The following is a 24,536-nucleotide window of genomic DNA, read 5'->3' as shown; positions in this document are numbered from 1 at the left end:
CCTCATGCATGCTGTCATTAACTAGGATAAAAAAATAAAAATAAAAAAAACTCTGGCCCCAGAGGAAGCAGGTAAGCAGGCAAACACAACAGAAGCACACTCCAGGGAGCCAACACCAACATTTGTTTGGACAAGAGGACAAATGATCAGCACAGAATTTGTTTCTGTGGCACTGATAAGCTCTGGCATGCTGCAGAGTGTAAACGGGCACCACCTACGTATGTCACCTTGCTCATACAGGGTCAGAAGGTTGATATAATCTCTGGATAATGTAAATTGCAGTGTGACAATTCATCTTCAGTCTTGCCAACAAGAAAGCAGGTCGGAGGTGGAATAAACACCTTGTGAGATAAACCGCTTTGCTTGATTTACTGATACATTTATATGAAAAGCACCAAGGGGATTCTTTTTAAAGAATAGTAAGAACTTTCATCCAACTTGAACAACAACTTATTTGTTCATTTTGTGAATTTCTGTTCCATGGGAAGAGGATATATAAAAAAAAAATATATATTGCAAGTGGGTTTTCTTTTACACAATTGACAAAGCACAGTCTATTCTATTTGAATGCATTAAACTTTTGGTTAATGCACAGCATAATATTTTTTTATTTTTATTTTTTTATTTTTATTTTTTTATCTATGTGACCCTTGCTTCAGTGTATGAGTTAATTTTATTTCTTCTTGTGCAGGCACATAAGGCTGCACATGCATGGGCATGTAGGAGATACAACACATATTCCTGCCAATCGCTTCACACTATTATACTAATCTACAGGTGGGAATAAAGCACCAAAAAACGCAGCAATATACCAGCAAAGGCAGGAAAGAAGAAGACTGCTAGCTAGTAAATATAGATGTAAACAATGCTGGTTTTAAAGTTTACAGAAAAATACAGTATATATATTGTTTTATAAGGCAGGAAATGCATTCAACATGCTTGTTATGAGCTCAATGATACACATAATGTGTTTTGGTGAACACTGAATGTAAACAGAAACAAGAAAACTCCATAAGGCAACTTTAACTATTGAGGTGAATTAAAAGATGTTGTGATTTTGCTACAGTGATTTGAATTTAAACGGGTTTCTACGTTTGATATCAGTGGGCAGGTGCCTTAAAGGTTTAGAATATAAGTGATGAAACAGCAATCTTTTATACATAATCTATACCCTTTATGAGAAAATACACAAAATAGAGAGTAGAACAGCTGAAAAGAGAACAAAATATTCTGAAAGATGAAATTCAGCAATGTTAACACAACTAAAAACAATGGATAGTTGATTCATTTGAACTTGTAAAACTGTAATTTTAAAGGTAGCTTTGCTGGACTGACTACAGTAGATTAATTCACAGATGAAAGAGAAGATAGCCATCCTTTTCTAGAGGTTTGCCAGGGAGTGAAAAGAGGCTCGATACAAAAATCTGCACAGTCTGCCAAATCGCATGTGGATCATTTATTGCAAGAGTTACAAGTGGTGCAGTAAAGTACTTTCATGTGTGATGAGAGAACTGAAAGCAAAGTCTGTACAGACTGATCCATTCATGCCTGCTCAATGGCATGTAAATGGGTGAACAGCTATAAATAGCACTCAAGTCAGTTATTATTGCATTCATTAAATCTTGGCTACACTGAATAAGACACATTTGGTTGGACCACACTGACATTTTAGCCTTTTTTGAAATGTAAAGAACCAGCCTGGACATATATGCTCCAAGAGGATTAGAGAGAAGCACTATTGATATCAAAGGATGTACTCAGATAATATAGAGTGGATGTCATTGATCAAACAGTGGATGGAGATCATGGGGTCGGACTCATAAATAAAGTTTCTACAGTATATATAACATTATTGTCCCTTGTTACCTGCCACCAGGAGGGTCAAAACTAAGCTGTGACTTATGCTTTGTTTACTCATTCTCTCTTACATGCTGATGGTGACATTGCCTGTTTAGCAGTGATTTGATTAAGTGGGAGTATTTTAGCTGCACATTTTAGATGGTTGTAAAGATTACTTTATTAACGTTAACACCATTACCCCAAGGTTTAATGTTGATACATTGTTCAAATAATACGATGGGTGTCTGGATAGTAAATGGTATGTTGCCAATCAGAAAGTAACTACAACTGTGATAATATCCCAGTGTTTTGTATGATTTGTTTTGTGAAAAGTGTTTATTATTTTTGATTGAATGTTTAATTTAATTTTTAATGAGTGTATAATGGTAAAGGACGTGAACAAGGAGCTGAGAAATGAGTTTAAAGATTTGGAATATTGAAGTGATTACACAAAGGCTGAAAACACAGCTTCAAATATAGCAATCCTGTAGTGAAATTACAACATGAGGACTAATACGAGTCACATGCATTCTTCTGAAAGTTGAAACAAATTGCAGAATTTCCTGAACAAGGACTGAGCTAAATAGACTGGATAACAGATGTTGTTGGTTTATCCGCAGGTCCCAGTGGTTTTGATATGTCAGATAACACATTAATAGTAACAGAATATTCCTTTAAAGAAACTATATCATTTAAAGATGTTAGAAATGCTGCTTAGAGAGTAAAATCAGGTTAATAAATATCCATCACTTCTCCCAGTTGTACAGTATATGCTCTGTAAAATAGTCCAATCCCATCTATATCGTATAAATAACAGTTTAAGTAATTCAGCTTAAGGGCCAAAAAGCCTCTGATTTCTTGAACCACCTTCGATGAGAGACTAATTAATGAAATCAGACCTGTAGGAGTCATTCTGCCTCTGGACCTCTTGGAAAATCATGTGTATAGCAGGAGAGGGATTAATGTTTTTCAGCTATTTTGGTTCCCAAGATGAAGACCACCCTCTGCCCCAAAGGCATTTCTCTCTCCACAATTTTAGTCTTTCTCTCCTGATTTCACGCCTTCATGCTGTCATCGTTCATGAGTCGTACCTTAATGTGCTGATACTCCTTCTCCTCCTCTTGTAAAACCTCCAGCTGCTTCAGAACAGATTCCTGCTGGAACTCTCCTCGTTCAACCTGCATAGAAATCAAGCAAAGTATATCAAGAGTCTGTGTAGTTTCTGAAACTCTTCCCTTCATAGTAAAAGAGAACATTTTAGATGGAAGCATTTCATTTTTATTGCTTGTTCTTTTTTTTTAATATCAGTCAGACATGTTTCACCTTCACTCAGTGCTGGCAGGGAGCATTAATAATGCATCCATGAATATCTTTTATTTATCTTGACAAAATGCAGATTCGTAAGGTAGCTACGCTTATTTCCTTGCACTAACATCATGTACCGACTGTATTAAGTATTTTGAAAGAAACTGTAATCCAAAACCTTTTACTGCAAATAACCCAGCCCTGGAGCGAACTGCATGAAACCAAAACACTGGTACAGCTCCAAAAAGGAAACTGTTCTTTGTGTGTCTTGAAGGCATGTAGATAGAGAAGTACACCCACTGTAGGATTAACCAGTATGCATCAGCATCTCCATAGTTACACTGTATTGGGGTCTGTTCTGCTCATAGGAATGGTGGTATCATATTGATAAATATAGCCCCTATGCCTCGACTACAGCCCATATACAATCTACATTTCTTTACTACCATTACTAACAAAATAATTAATACCACATGAAATAGCTATGCCAATAATAATATGCATTCATTACGTTACTGTCACGTTAAGAAGGACATGCAAAAATATAAAACCTATTTTTTTCTGAAAACAGGAACAAGAAGTGGAAAGTAGTATGGTGCGACACTCACACTCACCATCAGTTGTTTCATGGAGGTGTGCTCTTCGTTTTCCCGTGCTGCGTTATGGTCTTTGTGTACAATCTCCACACGGATGTCATTTTTCGCCGACACGACTCCTTTTAGATCTGGCAAAAACAGATGACACGTATATCTCAATAAGCTGGATAAACACCGTTTTGTATTTGTTGACATTATAATTTCCCCCAGTGCAGTTTGCGGTATTACAGAATTTACAGATTTTGGTTTGTGAGAACTCCCCTATTTCCCGAAAACAATACAAAGCATTAATAATCATTTGTTCCCTGCCAACACAAGATTATCTTTTTCTGCACACATATGCAATCTCACACAGCCTTCCACGGTGGCTCATTCTGTTTGGGAGAATGCTGATGATACTGTCATATAACAAAGTCTTACTTTCTGTTTTAATTTTGCTTGCAAGTTCTCTCTGGTGAGCACAGATGGAGACGGGCAGTGAGGGCATAACCAGGTGCGCTTCCTCTGTAGTATACAGACAATAGACATGCTGAAGGGACCAGTAGTACAGTTTGTTTCTTGGAAAGAGACAGTTGCTGACTGTCTCTTACTTGAGTCACTTGGTACATGGGTGGGAGGCAGTGAATATAGCGCATGATGTAAATAGCCTCAAAAGTGAATGCAGCCAGACTGACATTGCATGAAATGAGTCCTTATCACAATCTGGCTATCACTGCACCACAAAAAGATGTCCATCTTAACACGTGATCTCATCTTAAGTGTGACACCATGTTCCAGCGATTTATCAGATATCTTTGCAGCAGCTGGCAATGTCTTAAAATAGCTCCATCTTTTGTCTCATATTTAAGTAAAATTTTGCAGATGAGCAAAAGTATCCCACCATACAGGGAGATTTTCTTTTTTTTTTTTCATTTGTTTGAATGAAAATAAGATCCACATTTGAAGAGATAGACATTCTTTTGCGTGACTGGGGACCATACAGTACATTGGCATGCATGCTTCAGTGGATGTAACAGGGAAGAGGAGACATACTTCTCTGAGAGCGGGTGCAACAGAATGCTCCAATGGTGCCCATGAGGACGATGAGAGCCACAAAAGCTCCCACAGCAATGCCGATGATCACCGCAACTGGGAGAGATTCTGCAGAGAGCAACAAAGAGACATATCCTTCTAAAATAACATACCACAAACATCTCAAATATACATTAAAGTCAATATAGGGTACATAACAGAAGAGTACACAACAGCACATTGTCATAATGTAGAGACCACCTTTCTCTTTCAGGCATGCACACACAAATGCACCAACTCTCCTCATGTCTCCCTCTTTTCTGCCTCTGCAACAAACAGGAACTAAGGGAAAATATGCTATATTTTATCCCTCTAAATGACTTTGACATTGTCCCTCAGGCAAAAGGCCATGAAATAAAAATATAGAGGGCACGATGGAATTGAAAAATACACCAAGTATATCCAAATCACAGCAAATTCAAACGAAAACTAATCACCAAACCTTTTATCAGCGCAGGCAAACACTTTCCTACTGTCTAATGTTGTCTTATAACTTTTAATTTACACTCATTTAGACTGATAGAAGCATTTCACTGAGGGTGTAAGAGTGTGTGCATTAGTTAAAGCATAATCACGTTTGTGTTTCTGCTCAGATGTTACAGTGCACGTGCGACTCGGAAGAGACTAAACCTGCAGGCATACATATATATGCTGCTCCAACATTAAAGGTCCTCATTAAAGCCTGCTTTAATGAGGACCTGAGTTGCCCACATTTGTGACCTTCTCGCATTTTAAACTAATGCAAAACAACCAAGTGCTCTTCCTACACCATTAAAGCCTATTTAATGTCTTCATTGATCAATGTCACTTTCACATAAGCAGCTTATAATTTATCATTTGCGATAAGTGGATAGAAAACACAGCTTCCCCAATAGTAGAGGGGAAAGGGTCAACAGATAAAAAGTATTCATTTTTTAAGTGATGCAAACTGAAGAGAATGTTTTAAATTTCTCTTTTACAAGGAGAAAGGGGGAGGCAAAGTGTATTTTATGTTGAGGAATGCAGTGCACGTTAAGGGTCACCAGTTTAAATAACCAGGGAGTTGCACTTTATGTTAATCCAGGAAACTAATTTGTAAGGGATTTATCGGTGTCATCATCACATTTACTGTACATCAAACATTTCAGGATTAAGGCCATGCAGTGTAACTTTGTATTGCCATCTTGCAGTTCCAAATTGTTGAAAGGTCATTTTTCAACAACTTATTTCAAATAGAAATTGAAAAAAAAAACCCAAATGGTGTTTATGTGCACATAATAGCTGTATCATAGTAAAAATGTATTGTATTTTATACTAAAATCTATGTGCCCATCGGTTGCACACATCCAGGGTTACCATATATGAAAGATTTGATGTTTTAACTTGTCATTGTGTTTGATGACCAATTTGCTATCAAATCTCATCTCATGCATACTTAAAGTATATACAGACACAAAGGCACAGTCACTTGCTCACAGACGGACTGGCACAAACAGACTGATGCACAAAAAGCACCACAGCTCTGTCACTATCTACTAGCTGAAAACCACAGCCACGTGATTTGAAGAAGAGGAAGGTGGAACCTGTCGAACCTTGGCTCCCACCTTGTTCCTTAAGGCGTATGATCTCAGTGTCAGAGCCAAAGCTGTTCCACGCAGTGCAGTTGTAAATGGTCTGGAAGTCAGCTGGGACAATGTTACTCATGGTCAGTGTGGAGATCACTCCTTCTTCTGTGGTGACGGTCTCCACAGTGTAGCGGCCAGATGTTCCAGACTCCAACACAGTTTCTTTCCATGACCAGGCCTGCGAAGACACAAGGGATAAATAGGTCATATGTTAAAAATGAAAGTGCTGTAGAGCGATGCTTCATGAGTGGGTCTCTGTATTGTCATTATTATCTCATGTTCTACCAGTAAGGACACACAAGGACACATGTCTGTCTGTCAGTAGGTCCATCACTTTGGTCTAGACTGAAATATCTCAAGAACTTTAGGATGGATTTTAAGGAAATTTTGTAAAAACATTCTTAGTCCCCGGAGAAAACAGTTTATGATCCTATGACCTTTCCTCTTGTCTTACTAAGAGGTTGACATTTCTGTTTTTGAGAGTCTCATCAACTATTGAATACATTGCCATGAAATTTGCAGGCGATCATGTCCCCCTCCAGATGAATTATAATACTTTTGGTAATCCCTTAACTTTTCATTTAGTGTCACCAACATGTTAACATGCTAAATTGTAAGTGTAGATTCTTAGTCTTGTTATGAGGTAAGAGATACTTTTAATGTGTATGGACATTAAGGAGAAACAAAATGAGTTTTGGTGAGCAATCCTGAATATTAAATACACTTTGCATGTTTACAATGAAGCATCCTTCTGCACAGTTCTTATGTGGTTTTGAAAAGCTACAGCCAGCAAGCTGGCTCATATCTCAAATGCTAGCAAGCTATCTAAATATACTCAGTGACCAAAATAATAGAAACCTGTTCAACACTACACTGAGCCAGCTTTGGCCCTGTTAGCAGCTGCCATGTTATGTCAGTGACTGAACAAGGCACTGTGGCACTCAAATGTTACAGCTGACGAAGCCACCACACATTTGTGCTTCATGCGACTACCCAACTTTGATCAGTGAATGCTCCTTTCATTAGATGCTTGCGTTCATTGGAAAGTGTGTAATGGCAAGGCGATGGCCTGGTCATTAACGCCATTTCACACGAATGCTCTTGGATGATTCTTGCACTATGACAGGCAGCTTTATGTTCCTCAAAGTACATATCCATGGAGATACATGATGGCCATGAACAGATGACCCTAGTGCCCTGCAGTAATAAAAGGGTAGTTATATTTATTCCTTTTATAAGGTGGTATGAGTTACCGGTAGTGATATCATTGCACAGACATTCGTTCATTTTGTTTGGTGAACAGCTCCATGATTCAGAGGGAAATGAATCAGTGAGAATACACTTAAGATACTGTATTCTGTTGTGGATGGTTAAAACACTTTTGAACGCTGTGTTATATTTTAAAATGTTGTGGTTAACTGGCCCCACCATTTACTGCTGTTTATCTCTGTTTGACAAGCTGCCAGCTCACCGAGATATCCCCACTACTGAGCCAATGTCTAATGGGTAATTGCAAATTGCATGTACTCTAGGCAGATCTCATCTCACTGCAGTGTTTGAATTACTGTGTTTTTTGGATTTGGCTGTTGGGAGGCTGCAGGCTCAAAATAGGGTCATAAGTACATGCTACTGTTTGTAGAGTAATGTTTCCTGTGAACTAGAAGAATATAAAGATTTAAGGCACAAGATACTGTGCATTATTTTGAATACTGTAAATAATTAAGATGGCAAAAAGAACAAGATTAAAATGTCCTTAAATTTAAAAAAAGATTCCACCTTTATAGCAATAATTTTTTAAATGTACTTACTCAATTCAGTATTTCTTAAGAAGCTGAATTATTTGAAGAAAACATTTTCTCAAACTGATTGACACATTGTGATGACAGTAACACATGCATTACAAAAATATTAAAACCCCTTAACCTTTTGCACATTTTGTATGTATTAAATAATGTGCAGTTTGTCTTTTATGGTTTGTCTGATGATGTGATGTTGATAATTTTCTGTGATAACTGGTAACTCCTTGTGAAAAGTCCATCTGTTATCTCATTATTATGCACACATTCACATTTATTTCGAAATAATTAAGATTTGGTGTCATGTTGATTGACAGGGAATCAAACAAAATATATAGAATGAATGTACTCTGAAATAATAGCAAAACAAAATGTCCAAAAACTGAAGGGGCTTGAAAATATTGCGAGGCACAGACGGTATGGAGAAGGGATTTCTGACATGTGATGGACTGATGCGGAATTGCATTGACAAGAGAAATGTACTGAAAGAATTAATATTTGCAAAATCTGGATTTATTCATGCAATGCTATGATAATTTAGTGGCTCCTTTTGTTCAAGGCATTCTAAAGCACAGAATGCATTTGTTTTGGGTGACCATTTGGGTGAGCATTACATAATTAATTTTTGCAGTATTAAAGATTTTCATCTGACAAATGGGGAAGTTCATTTCAGTGGATAAAGAACATGAAAGACAAATTGGTACTCAGAGGCTAAACGACACATTTAACTTCAACCAATAATGACCAGGTGGCTAAACAGAGTTGTAAAAATGCAGTGTCACAGTGTTACACGTTTCACCTTGGTTCAAGTGTTTTTACGTAATTATTTAATGAAATAATCCCGTTTTTGTTAACATCTAGGTTCTAAAATGACTAAAGTGAAGAGCTTTCTTTGTCTTTACTCTTACAATATTTTGTGGAGTTTTTCCTTACCAGAGGTCTAAAAATAGAGACTGTTATACAGCCACTTGTGACTCTGGGCTATATACATGAAATTGACTTGACTTGACATAACTGCATCTTATGTGATGTATGCATTTCTGTAGATAAAAGGTGAAAGAAAGGCAAGCTAGACTTTTGGTAGGACACTTAAATAAATAGTTAATAATAGAAACCAGGATGAACATTTAGGACCCAGCAGCCCTGCCTCCACAAGCACACCCCTCAAATAAACCTGATATTAATTATGTTGCTAGTTAATGCTGGACATCAATATAATAAAAACACACATTAGATGACAAAGTATGCCAATTAACCACGGGCATATGCAAACACACACACACACACACACACACGCACACACACACACACACACACACACACACACACACACATACACACACACACACACACACACACACACACACTCAAATTAATAATAAGCGCAATGTGAGCTCAGAGAGTAGGCTGTTTATATAAGGTCCATAAATCTTAATGGGATCAGTGCTAACAAAGCATAAGTGAGCATTAAATGAGAAACTGTGGCTTCTAACTGTAGTTTCAAGCCTAAGTTTTCATATGTAAAGAATGATCAAACTAAATCTGTAAAATACCAGTGTGTGCTGCCCATGTTTAGGTAGGCATTATACTTCATACACAGATATGAAGAGTGGTCATTATACTATCCAATTTTCATAATTCAGATGCCATAGATCCATAAAAGACTAGAAACAAACAAACAAAAAACAATATGAGAATAGATATTGCAGATGTACTTACAATGCGGTCTGGAGGAGGTGTACTTCGAATAAAACATTTGATTTGTCCTTTTTCTCCATGTAAAGCTTGCTGAGTCTGTGTGCTGGAGATGGTGGGTGGCCCTGAAAAAGAACAATCATAAAAAAGTTTGAAGATGAGTCGCAGAAATTGAAACATGAATAATTAAATTCATTTTCAGTTTGAGGTCATATGACAATTCCGCTCAATCGCGTTCTTTAGGTACATTATATTTTATCGCTCTCCTGTTCCAAGTAGTAACACCTGAAGTGTTCAGTAATCTGTGACTCCTGGGGAAGATTATATTGCAGTGCGATATGAACATGCCTCATCCCTCGGTACAATCTATCCAAGGACACACCAGGACTGAATGAAGGGCATAAGTGGGGGCCCAGACCTCATTCTGGATCAAGAAATTGTTGATTTATTGCTGGCTTGATTACTCCCACTGAGATAAACGTTGGTGGAGAGTGCTACGGCAGTTCTTTAGAGCGTAATCAGAACTACGCAGATGGAAAGAGAAAAATGCCATTGTGGGGCAATAACACACTTGTCGCAGTGTTTCACCTCAATCAGTTTGTTTGCAGCAGATTTGACCCCTGAGCCAATAGGTCCGCAAATAACTAAACATTATTTTCCAGCACTCAATATGCAAACAACCCCAAAATAACTTGCACAAATTCACAAAGTAGAACAATTAGAAAGATGTTGTATGGCATATTGTATTTCCATGCAATTTTGTCTCATTCAGTGTCAGTGTTTTATAACCTTTAAAAGGCGTAATGTAAAGGTCAAAATAAGTTTATTTAAATCAGGGTCTTTATTGAAATTAAAAACAGAATTGAAAAGAGTGTTAGTTCAATCAACAGGAGCTTCAGGTATGGACTTCAAGCCAACATGTGTTAAACCTTGATCAGGCTACAAGATCTTGCCTGACAAGGGCAGCTCAGCCTAAACGACTGGTCTGCTTGCCATCTGGTCTGGAGGCTGTTCACACCAGGTGACAGCACTAATATGAGGACAAGATGTCACACATGACCCAATTTTGTCTTTCAAGTGTATTTTCCCTTTGGTCCTGAAGAGTTCACTGTAAATAAAATTACAGAAAACAAACCACAAGGCTATGGTTTACATTAAACTCATACTATGTAGGATTTATCTTAAAAAAACAAAACTGTATAGACTCATACAAATTAATCTCTCTCAATCATCACTTATGACTCACTAGAAGTGTGTGGTGATGTATGTATCTACAGAGACTCTACCCGCTTTTTTCTGTGTTCGGGATGTTTCTAGGCGTCAACCATTGTGTAGTAGGTGTGCAGCGCAAGTGAAGTTGGGACTCTAGAAAAACGTAGCAACGAGGTTACATCAAATGTTTGCTTCTCTGTTTTTCTCCTCTGCTCTCTGTCTATGTCTGTTTGACCGAGGGTGTGACTGAGCTACACACACACGCAGAGCAGGATGAACATGAGCAGTTTTGACTGCATTCACATCAAATCCGACAATGCAGCACCTTCCCGCAGAATTGTGCGGAGATGTGTTTATTTGTGCTTTAGAAAGTAACCACTGTGAAACAATGAGAAAATTTAAAATTTGACCTCTTCACATGACAGAGGATTGATTCAACTGTTCTTTTGGTGAATTTCCTTAGTGAGCCTCATAGAAGTATTGTGGACCTAACACAATCCATACACACTTAAGTGATATACACAGTTTCTTTATACTGAAAAGTTGGGCTTCTACAAACATTCTCCCAAAAAAAACCAAACAAACAAAAAACACGCAAGCACATGCTTATCTTTTTTTAGCATGGTGAATAGGCCTTTAAAAAGCTGTTAAAATCAAACATTTCTTGTGCTGGTTAAGGTTAAGAATGTGGGTTGGAGGGGGTGGCAAGGAAGGCAGCTTCTTGATTAGTGAGACAACTCGCATCCCCGCCAACTTCCCTCAAACTCCTGCTCTCTGCCATCTCTCTGGCGATACATAATTGCAGTTTATTACCTGTCTCTTATTAAAATGAATTAGCATTTTAATGAGACTTTGCCAGATGGCGTCTTGGTATGCTACTGGAGGATGCTGGAAGGCTGCTACTGCTGCAGAATGAATGTTGCAAACAATTTTAAAAAAAATGTATTGAAAGCTGCTCTCCTTATTTCACTAGTTTGCCAACATAAAGTAACAGTATTAGTGCAGCATATATGTGCTATATAAGGATATCTGTGTGTGTGATGTGCATGTACTAACTTGAGATTAAGAGATAAAACACATGTATGTGGTTTGGATGAGCTTTGACTGTAAACACACAGCAAGATCAATTGCTTGCAGGCTGCAAAAGGCCGGTGGTAGTGGCTGGGGAGGATCTATTCTATGGATCAGAGCTGCAAATGAGGAATATAATTAGATAGCTTTATCTCACTGGCTCAGCCTGGTTTTGAAAGTATGTGTGCGTGTGTGTGCCCATGTGTGTGAGTACTTGCTTGCTACTCGCACTATCAGAGCACAAACACGTTGGTAGAGGGCTGGTGGGTGGCACTTCAACATCAATGTTAGCAGCGAGGGAGGTAATCAAAATGTTGGGTACAATGTTTTGTTCATTCATTTGAGGAGGTGTTTAACTATGGAGTGGACATTGCAATCTGATTACACAATATCGGCGTGTGTCAAAAGGCCAGAGCTTATATTTCCTGCCTAAACTGAGGCATCCGCTTTGAACAAAATCTTGACATTCACTCAGTACCTCGACACAGCTCTTTTTGATTTGTGATAAAAGAGAGCACAAAACTGCTACAGGGCAACTGAAACAGAAGAAAAATGTCAGGTATGGTCACCAGTGGCCATATTCTCCTAAGGGAGAAATCCTCTATAAGAAGATCTTGTCAACACTCTGTATACACACTGTATATGTTGAACCTGACAAGCAGGGTCTGTTGTTATTAAAAATATATTTACGGTCTTGTTGAATTTCAGTATTTGATGTACATTAAAATTGTATTTTTTACATCTTAATATTAAATCCTTCACTTTTAGTCTTCACAATAGGAGAAAACAGTAATTGAATACTACAGTATTGGGTTAGACAAAGCAGTTTTCTAACCGTTTCTTGTTTTTTACATTGCAATAGTAGCCCACTGTATGTGACTAGGAGACTGAGAGAGATTCATCATTGCTTATATTATTGTTTCAGATATACTGTAGATTCACAGTAGCAAGTCAGTGCGAATGCAGCCACAATCACAAACAGTTTCATCTTCGTCTCTAATTGGCCAGCTGAGGTAGACATCATGTTCAACTTCGGTAGAAATACACTTTACTACCCTGAATGCTCTGACAGCTTCACCGTGTTTGTCTGCTTTGGCTCAATACATTTTTACAACAGGGACCAGACTGTAATTTCTACCCTTCTCTTTTCCTGCATGCAGCGTGATCCATACTGCCTTGGCTTCACACTGTGAAATACATTTACAGTAATAACTCTGTACAGATGGCACAGTCCAGAAACACTAATCTTTTTTTTTTCTTGCCTCAATAAATGCATTATTCAAATTTGCAACTTTTGAAGGGAGCTGAAAACATGTATTTATGCAGTTCAATCAGTATTTATAGATAGAAATGTGCACTATGTACACATTAACAAAAAACATCAACATAAGAAAAATCTGGATCTGCCTCAAAATCAATGTACAATCATGACTCAACACTGAAGAGCCTCTTCTTTGCATTATGCATACAACTATCCATTTTAAACAGAAACGATAGTCTTGAAGTGATTAGCCAATGCCAACATCAACACTTCTGTTCTTGTGGAGAACATGCTTCCCAGCGAGTCTTAGAGGAGGAAAAAGATGTCAGGAATAAAGATGAGATCGCCTAACAATACATTATGAGCTACAGTATCTTAGTATGTGTTCTCAATGGCCAATTCATGATGCAAATCACAAGAACATGCATAGACACACCAATGTCATAAAAGACACAAGAGCACTGAAGAAAGTATATTCAGAAAAATTCCCTGGTCATGTTAATAGGCTGAAAAGACAAACACCACTGCTTTTAATATTAATTTGTTCTAGTTTTATGTAGTTTTAAGGTTCACATTACTGAACCTTAAACAACAACAAACACTTTACAACTATTGACTTCAGAGCAATTGTGCTCCAACAACCATACAAGCCTGTATCAACAAGCCTGAAGTTTTGTATCAACCACCCTGGTAGAAAACGTAACCCCACATTTAGCTTTTTAAACATGGTGAGTGAATAAGTTCCAGATATTTTTCACACATAAAAAAAGGTGTCTGAGCTGAGTACACACAGTGCATGTAACAAGTACATACAATGGGAAAAAGTAAGCTCAGAGTAAGCTCTTCCAGAAAGTCTTGCATATCATATCTTGCTATTCTTAAATTCAGCTGGTCAGATAAAATGTGTCGCATCTTAAATGCAGTTTTCTCCTTCATTAATTTGCTCTTTTTTCTCTTATATGGTGTCATTGCCAGTTTAAAGAAGGCTGGGATGCTAATTAACTAGGCACATAAAGGCTGTCTAGAAAGAGAAATGGCAGAAAAAAAAGATCTATAACAACTCAGGTCTCTGTGGGATATTGGGTGATTCTCAGGCCCTCCCTCTCCCTTACTGTGGTAATGGGCTTCCTCTCCCTAGGCTGCCCAAGTACTGTACAGTATGTGTGTCATTATATGTACTGCTTTACCCAAAGACACACACGTACTCACAAACACAAATGTCTGCACAGATCTATATTCATTAATATGTATTGCACGAAATATGCTCCTTAAGTATACACAAGCTAAATCCTTTCAAGCATGTCAGATAACTTCTCTCAATTCCAACTTTGGCAGGATGGTGGAAAAAGCCATGCATATATATTGTATGTTATATAAATAATCACACGCATGGACGTGCACAACCCTCTTTCATACATGTTGCTACTTGAAGAACTCATACAAAATGCTGAGGAGCTTTCCATTCTGAAAATGTACGACTAGAGTAAACAATATGTATCCATTAGTGACTTAAACACAAACTGCCTCCCCTGCTAGCTGTTTGATTATAATTAAATTACATTCTTCCCCAGGGAAAGCAGGAATTCTCATGTCTATGTGGTGTGCCACAGTGGGAGCCGGTGACACACAACGGCAGAGAAGAGAGAGACAGAAGGAATGACAAATTATAAACACATGTAATTTAAATGATGGCATTAAGGAATCGGGGGGATAACTGCAGGGAAAACAAACAGAAAAGAAACATTCTAATGTGCAGCAGACACCGTCACATCATGAATGCTCTAAATATGCACAGCATTGCTTGGGATGTTAGTGTATCATGGTTTGTCCTCCAGAAAAGCTCGGTCATCCGTTATGAGGTCTGGCAGCTGCTGAAAGCCCATGACGCAGTGTTCAAGTCTGGAAACTGCGAGGCCTACAGCATAGCCAGAACTAACCTCAAAAAGGGCATCAGATCAGCTAAACAAAATTACACCCTATGAAGAGAGGACCACTTCCACAACAGCATCTGACGGCATTCAGTCTATCATGGATTACAAAAGCTCCAACACCTGTTCAGCTGTCACAATGCCTCCCGAGCTAAATCTTTCCTACACCCGCTTCAACAAAGACGATACTAACCCAGCCACCAAAATCCCCACCCCTTCAGGAGACCAGGTTCTCACTCTGACCAGGTCAGAGGATCACTACACAGAGTGAGCACACAGAGGGCTGCTGGCCCAGACGGCATACTTGGTCCTCTGGAAATACTTCGGCCAGCTGGCTGAGGTCTTCACTAAAATATTTAACCTCTCAGTGTCCCAGTCCGTGGTCCCTATTTGATTCAAGACCACCTCCATCATACCAGTCCTCAAGAAATCATCAACCATATGTCTGAATGACTGCCGACCCATAGCACTTACCCCTTATCGCCTGCTCTGAGAGACTGGTCCTACCCCACATCAAAGATACCATCCCCTCCTTACCCCACACTCAACCCACATCAGTTTGCCTACCATCCCAAAAGGTCTATGGACGACGCCATTGCCACTGCTCCACACTTTGCCCTGATCCATCTGGAACATAAAAACACATACATCCAGATGCTGTTCATAGATTACAGCTCTGCTTTCAACTCCATCGTCCCCTCCAAGCTAACCACCAAACTCCTCTTCCTTGGCCTTAACTCTTCTCTCGGTGACTGGACCCTGGACTTCGTGGTTAGGTAACCATACCTCCTTCACCCTGACCCTCAGCACAGGAGCCCCTCAAGGCTATGTTCTCAGTCCCTTCCTTTACTCCCTCCCTCCCAAACTGACTGCCAATTCACAACTCAAACTCGATAATAAAGTTCACGCAGAACACCACAGTTGAACAGACAGCCTACAGAGACAAGATCATGCACCTCGCATTATGGTGCGCCTCCAACAATCTTGTCCTCAATCTCAGTTCCTGAGGGGGCTGCCCGCCTATCACCCAAAATACTTTCCAACTTCTACCGCTGCGCCATTGAGAGCATCCTGACCAACAGCATGTCAATGTGTTATGGTAACAGCACATAGACCAGAAAGCCCTTCAGCAGGTTGTCAGGGCAGCCCAGCATACCGCTGGTACTTAGCTCCCAGCCATAAAGGACATTTATCATAAACACTGTCTGCGCATAAGTCTCAGCATCAGCAAAGCCCAACCACTGCCTATTCTCTCCCCTGTCCTCTGGGAGGAGCTACAGAAGCTCCGAGCCCGTACTACCAGACTCAGAAACAGCTTCTTCCCCCAGGCTGTTACCCAACTGAACCTGGCCACCCGCTGAACTCTGTTCACTCACTCACACCCCCCCCCGAGCTGAGCACCCCTGTACCGTACACACACACACACAAACACATACGCACACACATACACACTCCCCTCCATGTTCTTTCACCTTCCAACATTCACACCCTGATCTCTCCCCTCTGCCCCCTCCTCCCCATGTTTCTGCACTTTAATGATTTTCTTTTTCACTCATGCCATATGTTTACAATGCCATTTGTTCAGCTCTACCACATATACTTCACCCTCATACATAATGCATTTATTTTTTAGTGTTTTTAGTATTCTTTTACAATATTATATTACCATAAATTTACTATATTGTGTCTTACAATGTGTATATACTGTTTATTTTATGCCATGGATGTCCCTATGTCACCCCCTCCCCATTTTTGGTGAAGCCGCAGCGCTCCTTTCGTTGCATATGTGCCTACACATTCTGTTATGACAAACAAATTGAATTGAATTGAATTGGATCTTAGTTATTCAAACTGAATATTAGTTATTCATTGTCTGAATTTTCAGGCTGATGAGAGGCACAAGGAGTGCTTACATTCATCTGCAGTTGAGACAGTGGCATAGCACAGTCAATGAACCTCAGGAGAGAGCCCCCTACATGCCACTATTTCAACTGCAGTGTTTGCACTTTCAAAAGTTTGACAATCTGATTCGCTTCAAGGACTAGGTAAGAAATGACTCAGGATTCCTCATGTGGTTTGGAAAATAGAGATGAATTTCAATTATTCAGAAGGGTAAAAAGGAAGGAGGCCTTTGAATGTCAAATACCAATTCAGGCAATGACGTGCAAGATGCAAAAGAAGAGACGAACATAGACAAATAAAAAGACTAGAAGACGTGCAGAAGTTTCTTGAGTGAAGTCTGCAGAGACTACATAAACATGCCATTTCAGCTTTGTTGTATGTGTCCCAGTGTGCTTGGAGTTGTGTTGTGTTATAATCTTTATTAAAACAATCCATCTTCTTTCTCTCATGGCATCATGTTCAAAAGCAACACAATCTCCTTAGCTACATGAGATTCATCAAAAGAAACTGGTACATTGGATATTATGTATTCTGTTTACATATTAAGGATGCCAGCATAGGTTGCTATCAACAGAATGGGAGACAATAGAATTAGTCATGATTTTGCCTTACGCCTCCTCTGCCTTGATTCCAGCTGAATTCCTGGTTGAGAAGGAGGGGGCTCATTGCAGTTCATAGAAAGTCATGGTTTTGATCTTGTGCTGGAGGGAATTCTGGTATCCCATTCTCTCTGATATGCAAAGCTAACGTCTGGGTTTTGAAAAAGAAAATCTTTACACATACTGTTTTCTACTTGATGTATCTTCATCCCCAAATCAGCACAGAGTTGCTTACAGGCAAACTCTTTTGTTAGCTTTCAAAATGTACAACGATACACTGTCAGCAGTAAGTCAACATCATCTTGCCAGCATCTTAAAAACCCTCTCCTTTTTTTCTTTTTTCTTTTTTTTTTTTGTTTTTGTTTTGCTTTTTTCAGCTCAGGTTGCTCTAGATGGACACGGGGAAAATAAGAGACATGTAAATCCCACAACTAAGAACCTCTGCCACACTGAAGCATGCTCCCTGAATATCAAGCACTGATAATGAAGTCATTTGTTTGAGAGTTGCCAGGTCTCCCACCAAGGCTGGTATTCATTAGTCAGTCAGTGCCTCAGAAAACGCAGCTTCCCTGTGACTCATGCAGAATATAATTAGCATTTAAGTACATTTCACCTGTTTATGAAATGTAAGACCATATCTTGAAAAGAGTAAGTCTATATGTATTGCTTTTTATATTTAAGGGCTTCACAATGATGACAGATGATGAAACAGCTCTGTTTTAATCATATTAGCTTTGTCTGGAAAATTAATTTGCATGGGCTTGCTATATGTCACGTTCTTGTACTGTGTATGTGTCATGGCTTGTGTTTTTTTCTTATAGCTGCTAGGTAAAATAAACCATGTCTCCAAGAAACTGGTATATTAAAAAGAAAGACTGGAGGAGAAAAATAAAGAAGCATATTTTGTTGAATTTTTATAGATGGAAGGCTTTTGTAAACAACAGAGGAAGCAGAATACTGACTCCTGTGACAAATTGCTTTCTTCATGCTACAGATGACCCCAGACCACAAGGTTCACGCTTGTATTCGCATGCATTGACAGCTTCGAGGGAGCGCATCTGGGCCCTTTTTGTGTAAAAGACATATCAATAATACAGCTTACCATTGACAGTGAGTGAAACTTCCTTCTCCCCTGCTCCTACTCGTGGGACCACAGCACGGCAAACGTATTTCCCGGCGTCCTCCTGTCTCACGGATTTCAGTGTCAGGAGGTTTTCATTGCTAAGAACCTGTGGCAAAAGTCAAAGATCATCAAATTCAGTGACAGCAATGGCACCTTCGCATTTGAGATAGCAACAAGCGGAAAAAAAGCAAGGCAGCACATGGTCCATTTAATACTTTAAAGGGCACCTCTCCTCAATTATTAAAATCCAATTTAAGGACTGAGCTCAGTGAAGTAAAGGAGTTGGCTTTGGCCTTTGATGTTGACAAAAGGAAAGGTGGAATGAATCTGAATTTGTGGATCAAATCAACAGATCCCACGTGAGAGCAGGTCACCAAGAGGCAGGGACTGTAATGGCCCTGAAACCTTAGGTTTAATAGACATTTCAAAACACATTCTATGACATAAAATAACTACATGAAGCACTTGATTTAAGCCAAAGAGATGCTGGAATCAAAGTCTCAAATACAAGCTTTATGAGAGAAAAGATGCTTTGAATCTACTGTACATTACAGTATGTGACTACTGTACTATAGATAGGTATACCTATGCTACATATACATAGGTTGGTGGCAGTGCAAATTGGTATACTCACCACTCCAGAGCCCCTCTTCATCCACACTATGGTAAGAGAGGGATTTCCTGTCCAGGCACAGTTGAACACAGCATCAGATCCAAGGTCCACCTGTAAGGACTGAGGCTCCGCAGCCATGCGAGGACCAACTGTTGAAATAAGCATCATTAATTGTCCATGGTACATCCATCCATAATTAAGCATCAGCTGTGGTGGCAGCAGCACTTGGAGCTCAGTGACAGCAAAAATCCATAACCACACATTATCATGTTGCTGGCATTATTGAAAGGCATGCAGTATTTCTTAAGGAGCCACTCACAGTAGACATCAACGTTGCGGCTTATGTTGGTGCTGCCAAGAGGGTTGGTGACCTCACAGGAGACGGGCTCTGTAAAGAAGGAGTGGTCCACAATAACCTCATACGTGTCTCCAGAGACCTCCTTGATTATACTTCCTCCTTTGGCCCACCTGGTTAGAGGATTAGCAGGTAGAGAAAGGAGAGATGGGAAGAAATGGAAAAAATGAAGGAAAAAGGGGAAAAGGCATTAAGACAGTTTTTCACACCTCCTTATGTCAATTGTTGTACAAAATACTCTTACAAGAATTCAAAAATATGAGCACATTTCCCCTGTTCTCGCCTCATTGCACTGGTTACCCGTGGTGTTCAGAATTGACTTTTAAATTTATTGCTTGTTTTTAAATCACTGAGCGGCCTTGCCCCATCTTACATTATCGACCTTCTCACCCCTTACACCCCTGCTTGTACTCTCAGATCTGCAGACCAGCTGTTGCTCTCCACCCCCAAGGCAAGTCTTGAGACAGAGGGTGGTAGAACATTTGCCGTAAGGGCTCCACAACTGTGGAATAACCTTCCATTGAGAATCAAATAGGCTACCTCAGTGTTTAAAAATTCATTTTTATAAAATGGCTTTTAATTATAGAGTTTTTCTCTTTGTTTTATGCTTTTATTTATTAATTTATTCTTAAGAATTTCATCCATTGTCTTTTATCTTTATCTTCTATTTCTTGATTGCATTGAAATTATTCTAATTTGTTATTGCACTGTGTATTTTCTGTTTTTATGTCTGTGAGGCACTTTGTAAACTTGTTTTTGAAAAGTGTGATATAAATAAAGTTTATCATTATTATTATTATCATCATTATTATTATTATTAATAGCTTTCTTTTGTTTGAATAAATCATTATTCTGGGACAGGTTTTCTGTGCTGGCTTCAGCATATTTTTGTGGCAGCCCTCCATGCTGTGACAAGCTCCCTGGCGACATGGAGCAGACAGCACGTTCCTCATTACGGCAGGCAGAGAGTGCAGCACAGAGTGCCAGCTAAGAAAAACAAATCACAGAATGACAAATGGGTATAGCTCCCCCACCTTTGAAGATGTTGGTTGACACGTACTGTATTACACACAACAGCTGACGTTAATAAATTGACACGGGATCACATAAAGAACATCTGTTTGTGTTTGTGAGTGATAGCTTCTGTGAAGGGGATACAGACACTCCCCACGTGTTTAGGTGAGACTTTTATGATGTCACGGGCAGCGGCTTGCTCTGCATAGTGCGGATGGCTGCAACAGACAAGGCCCATTTATAACAGTGAAGCAAAGGCATCTGCGGATGTCTCGGGTCTCTTTGGAAAATTTAGACGGTGCAGCGGGACATACAATGCATCATGCATCTAAACGCTGCCATCCTCTACAATAGAGATGTGGCTGCATGCTGATGTGGCAAATGAAAACAATGACAATGGAACCGGTGCCTGTCTCCATTTTATATTCCTGCCAGTACTGAGAGCAGTTTTCACGGGATAGGGAACTCATTTGTTTTCCATGACTAAGCTGGCCCCATGCTTGACTGAAATGCTATCATTTAAATGAGAACAGATTACCTCATTCAATCAGTAAGTGAAGTGAAGCAGAATTCTAATTGCGCTTCATGGGATTTTTTTTTTTTTTTTAAAGACAGCAGATTCTTTTCAGAGTTGTGTTCTTGTGTGACAAGTATACAAGGATAAACTAGGGCAGATGGGTGTTTTTGCTCTGTCTGGCCTTTTACATAACTGATCCAGTAGTAGTAGTACTTTTTTGTGTCTTCGTCTGTCAGCTAGTCTAAACAGATAGTACTTGAGAAAGCCTTGGGACAGAACAGAGTAAACTCACTTTATATCTACAAAGTCTTTGAGTAGCAGAATATTCCCCAAATATTATCATTTTTTATGTTATAAATTGAAAGATTAACAGAATGTGAGAACCATTTTGTTAATGATGATGATGACTAGTGTTGATGTTCATAGCAGTGTAACTCTGAATATGAGTATCATCAAGAATGTTTCCGCTGATGTTTATATGACGATGGTGATAAAGATGATGACGATGATATTAATTACACTGGAGACGGTTGCGGTAATCATGATGCAGACAATAACGATGATGATTAGGGCGATGACAACAATGATAATAACGATGAGGATGATGACGTTGATGACGACAGTGAAGATGATGATGATGATGATGATGATGAAGATGATCATGAATTACACTGGTGTACCGTTTCAAAGTTCATTCTTTCTATTGGAAACCAAAATTGACAAAACAATCTCTCCTCAAGGTCCATTTAGTATTTGTTCAGGAGCTTTCAATCATATCACATGAAGTAACTGAAATTTTCCATTTTCATGACAAATGGGCACAGTGGTGATGGTTGTGATAATCAAGACCATTATAACAATGACAACAATTACAGTAAAATAGATTATGGCAACTGCATACAGTATATATCAGTGTGTCAGTGTTTCCACCTACATTTTTCTAGCTCATACTGTAAGAGTGCAACGGGGTAAGCACAGATGTTCGGGTAGCCAGCTGCTCCCGAGAGGAGGTTGAGGCTGCCAGGTTTGGGAGCCCTTGACAGTATTAGTGGGAGCAGAGACAGAATGCCGTCATCCACAGGGAGCATGGGAGCTCTGTTGGTGTGCTGGCCGCTGTCCAAGACTTATGTCTAAACATAGCTGGCCCAGGGTAACACAAACACCTGCATTCCCTTTGGGAGGTTAGAGGGGCCAATGCATGCTTACTCAATAGTTGACTCACTTTACACTGCTGTATCGTATTCAGGGATTTGATTCAGACAAAGGGTGTGAATCCTGTACGCTCTAGTGTCTGTGTGTGAGTATGCATGTGTCTGTGTGCAAGCTCATGTGTGTACAAGGTGTGTGTTTTTTGTTTTTTTTTGCGTGTCCGGGGGTGTGTAAGCTAACAGTGTTATACAGATATACAGGTCTGCCATTAATGGAAGCAGAGGATGAAGGAGACATGGAAGAGGGGGAGAGTTTTGTATGTGCTGAATGTGATTTTAATCCAATAAAACAGTAACAATTAAATTAGGCAGGTATCTGTGCCATCAGCATCAGGATCCACAGTAAATCAGGCCCCACAGTTATTATCAGCATGATTAAGCACAGCACAATGCAGTTTCATTCTCTCTGCACACTGAATGTGATGAATATTGAATTATTGGTGCAATATAAAATAAATATAGTTTAGTAGCATGCAGTCATTTTGACATGGAGATAAATTACACAGCTATTCTATGATCTGCTAAGGAATTGAGGTTCAACAAATATATACTTTTATCTACAGTATACCCTATCTATTTGAAAACAAAGAAGTGTCATGGAGTATGCTATTAACTCTGAAAAGCTAGGGATAACCTTGAAAGCTCAGAAATAAGCAACTTTCTGTGGGTATTCAGGGGACTTTTTTTTCTAACTCCTTAGATATCCCTGGCTTTGTTTTACTTAACTTTTCAGGGTTATGGCAAACTTTTGTGGGTCACCGCAGACTCTTGATTAGGCCCAACTTCTCAAGATAATTTCCAACCTGTCAGGGTTGCATTGATTTGTATGTGTGCAGGAACAGTGCACATTAACCTATATTCTTGCAATTATGCTGTGAATTACTGAACCAGTTACATTTCAGGTGTTGCACCTTGGCTTTACTTTTTTTTTTTTTTTTTAATATAATGTAACACCACTTTCTCTAACAAATTTTAAGCACCAATGGCTGCAGCTAATGTAGGCATAAAAAAGGTGGCTAGGGAACTGGAGTCAAGTCAAAAAACAGACAGTGGCATAGGGTGAAATATATCAATTGGCTACCTCCAAGTTTATGGCAACTGAAGTGTCAGTCTAACGCAAACAAACAATCCAGCAGTACCAACAACAACATCACTGAAAATATACATAAGTGCGGGGAGGATTGGGATGTTATTTGCTGCAGTGCCATGCAAAGGAGGGGGTTTTGTTGTCACTTGGTGCATAGTTGTACATGCAGACAAGGGACCTGATTTGCTTTGTTTGTTATTCTTTCTCTTCTCTCTGGTGGATTGTTGTTTGGATCTGAGAAAACCCTCTGTGTCTTCATCAGAGGGTGGTTGAGTGATTGTGATGCATTCTGGTTAGCCCTCCTACCATTATAAACAGTAATGAAGATGTTCCGACCCACTCGTCTTTCCCTCTAAGTTGATTCCCTGAGTGCTGACTGAAACACATGCCCATTACTCTTACTTCATTCACACATTCAGCACCACTTTCATCTTCTCTTCCAACTCCTGCCTCCATACCAAGTCCTCTCAGATCCCTTGACTTCCTCCCTCTTTACTCTCCCCTTGAGCTGTGATCTGGCAAAGGTTCAGGTATATGTAGAAATATATCTTATTTCAATTTTTACGGTAAAAGTTAGATTTATTGAACCGATGTGGCAATCCCATGGGGTTGTAGGCAGCAGACAGCGCCATACTTTTGACTAGTGCCCCCACTATCTTGGGTCTGTGTCTCATGTGTCCATTGAATTGGGGATGGCAAAGCGGCGCAGTGCACATTGGGAATGAATGGCTCTCCCGGGG

At 39.4% G+C, this 24,536-nt stretch overlaps 1 protein-coding gene across 3 annotated transcripts in view; it reads right to left on the bottom strand.

Moving 5' to 3' along the window:
• Positions 1-24,536, bottom strand: part of kirrel3b (kirre like nephrin family adhesion molecule 3b) — a 174,345-nt gene that overhangs the window by 5,730 nt on the left and 144,079 nt on the right. For 2 of the 3 annotated variants that reach the window (XM_067594269.1, XM_067594271.1), the window contains 9 exons: positions 19,935-20,083; positions 19,637-19,764; positions 18,982-19,108; positions 9,931-10,031; positions 6,395-6,593; positions 4,773-4,880; positions 4,161-4,244; positions 3,753-3,868; positions 2,931-3,017 (listed from right to left, as the gene is read on the bottom strand). In XM_067594269.1, the coding sequence (XP_067450370.1) occupies positions 2,931-3,017; positions 3,753-3,868; positions 4,161-4,244; positions 4,773-4,880; positions 6,395-6,593; positions 9,931-10,031; positions 18,982-19,108; positions 19,637-19,764; positions 19,935-20,083 (1,099 nt within the window). The remainder of the gene's footprint in view (positions 1-2,930; positions 3,018-3,752; positions 3,869-4,160; positions 4,245-4,772; positions 4,881-6,394; positions 6,594-9,930; positions 10,032-18,981; positions 19,109-19,636; positions 19,765-19,934; positions 20,084-24,536) is intronic. The other variant, XM_067594270.1, reaches the window with a different exon arrangement.

This window comes from Thunnus thynnus, chromosome 7, assembly GCF_963924715.1.
Source record: "Thunnus thynnus chromosome 7, fThuThy2.1, whole genome shotgun sequence".
NCBI classification, from domain to species: Eukaryota; Metazoa; Chordata; class Actinopteri; order Scombriformes; family Scombridae; genus Thunnus; species Thunnus thynnus.
The sequence above is the reverse complement of the archived record's forward strand: the minus strand, read 5'-3'. Positions and strand labels throughout refer to the sequence as shown.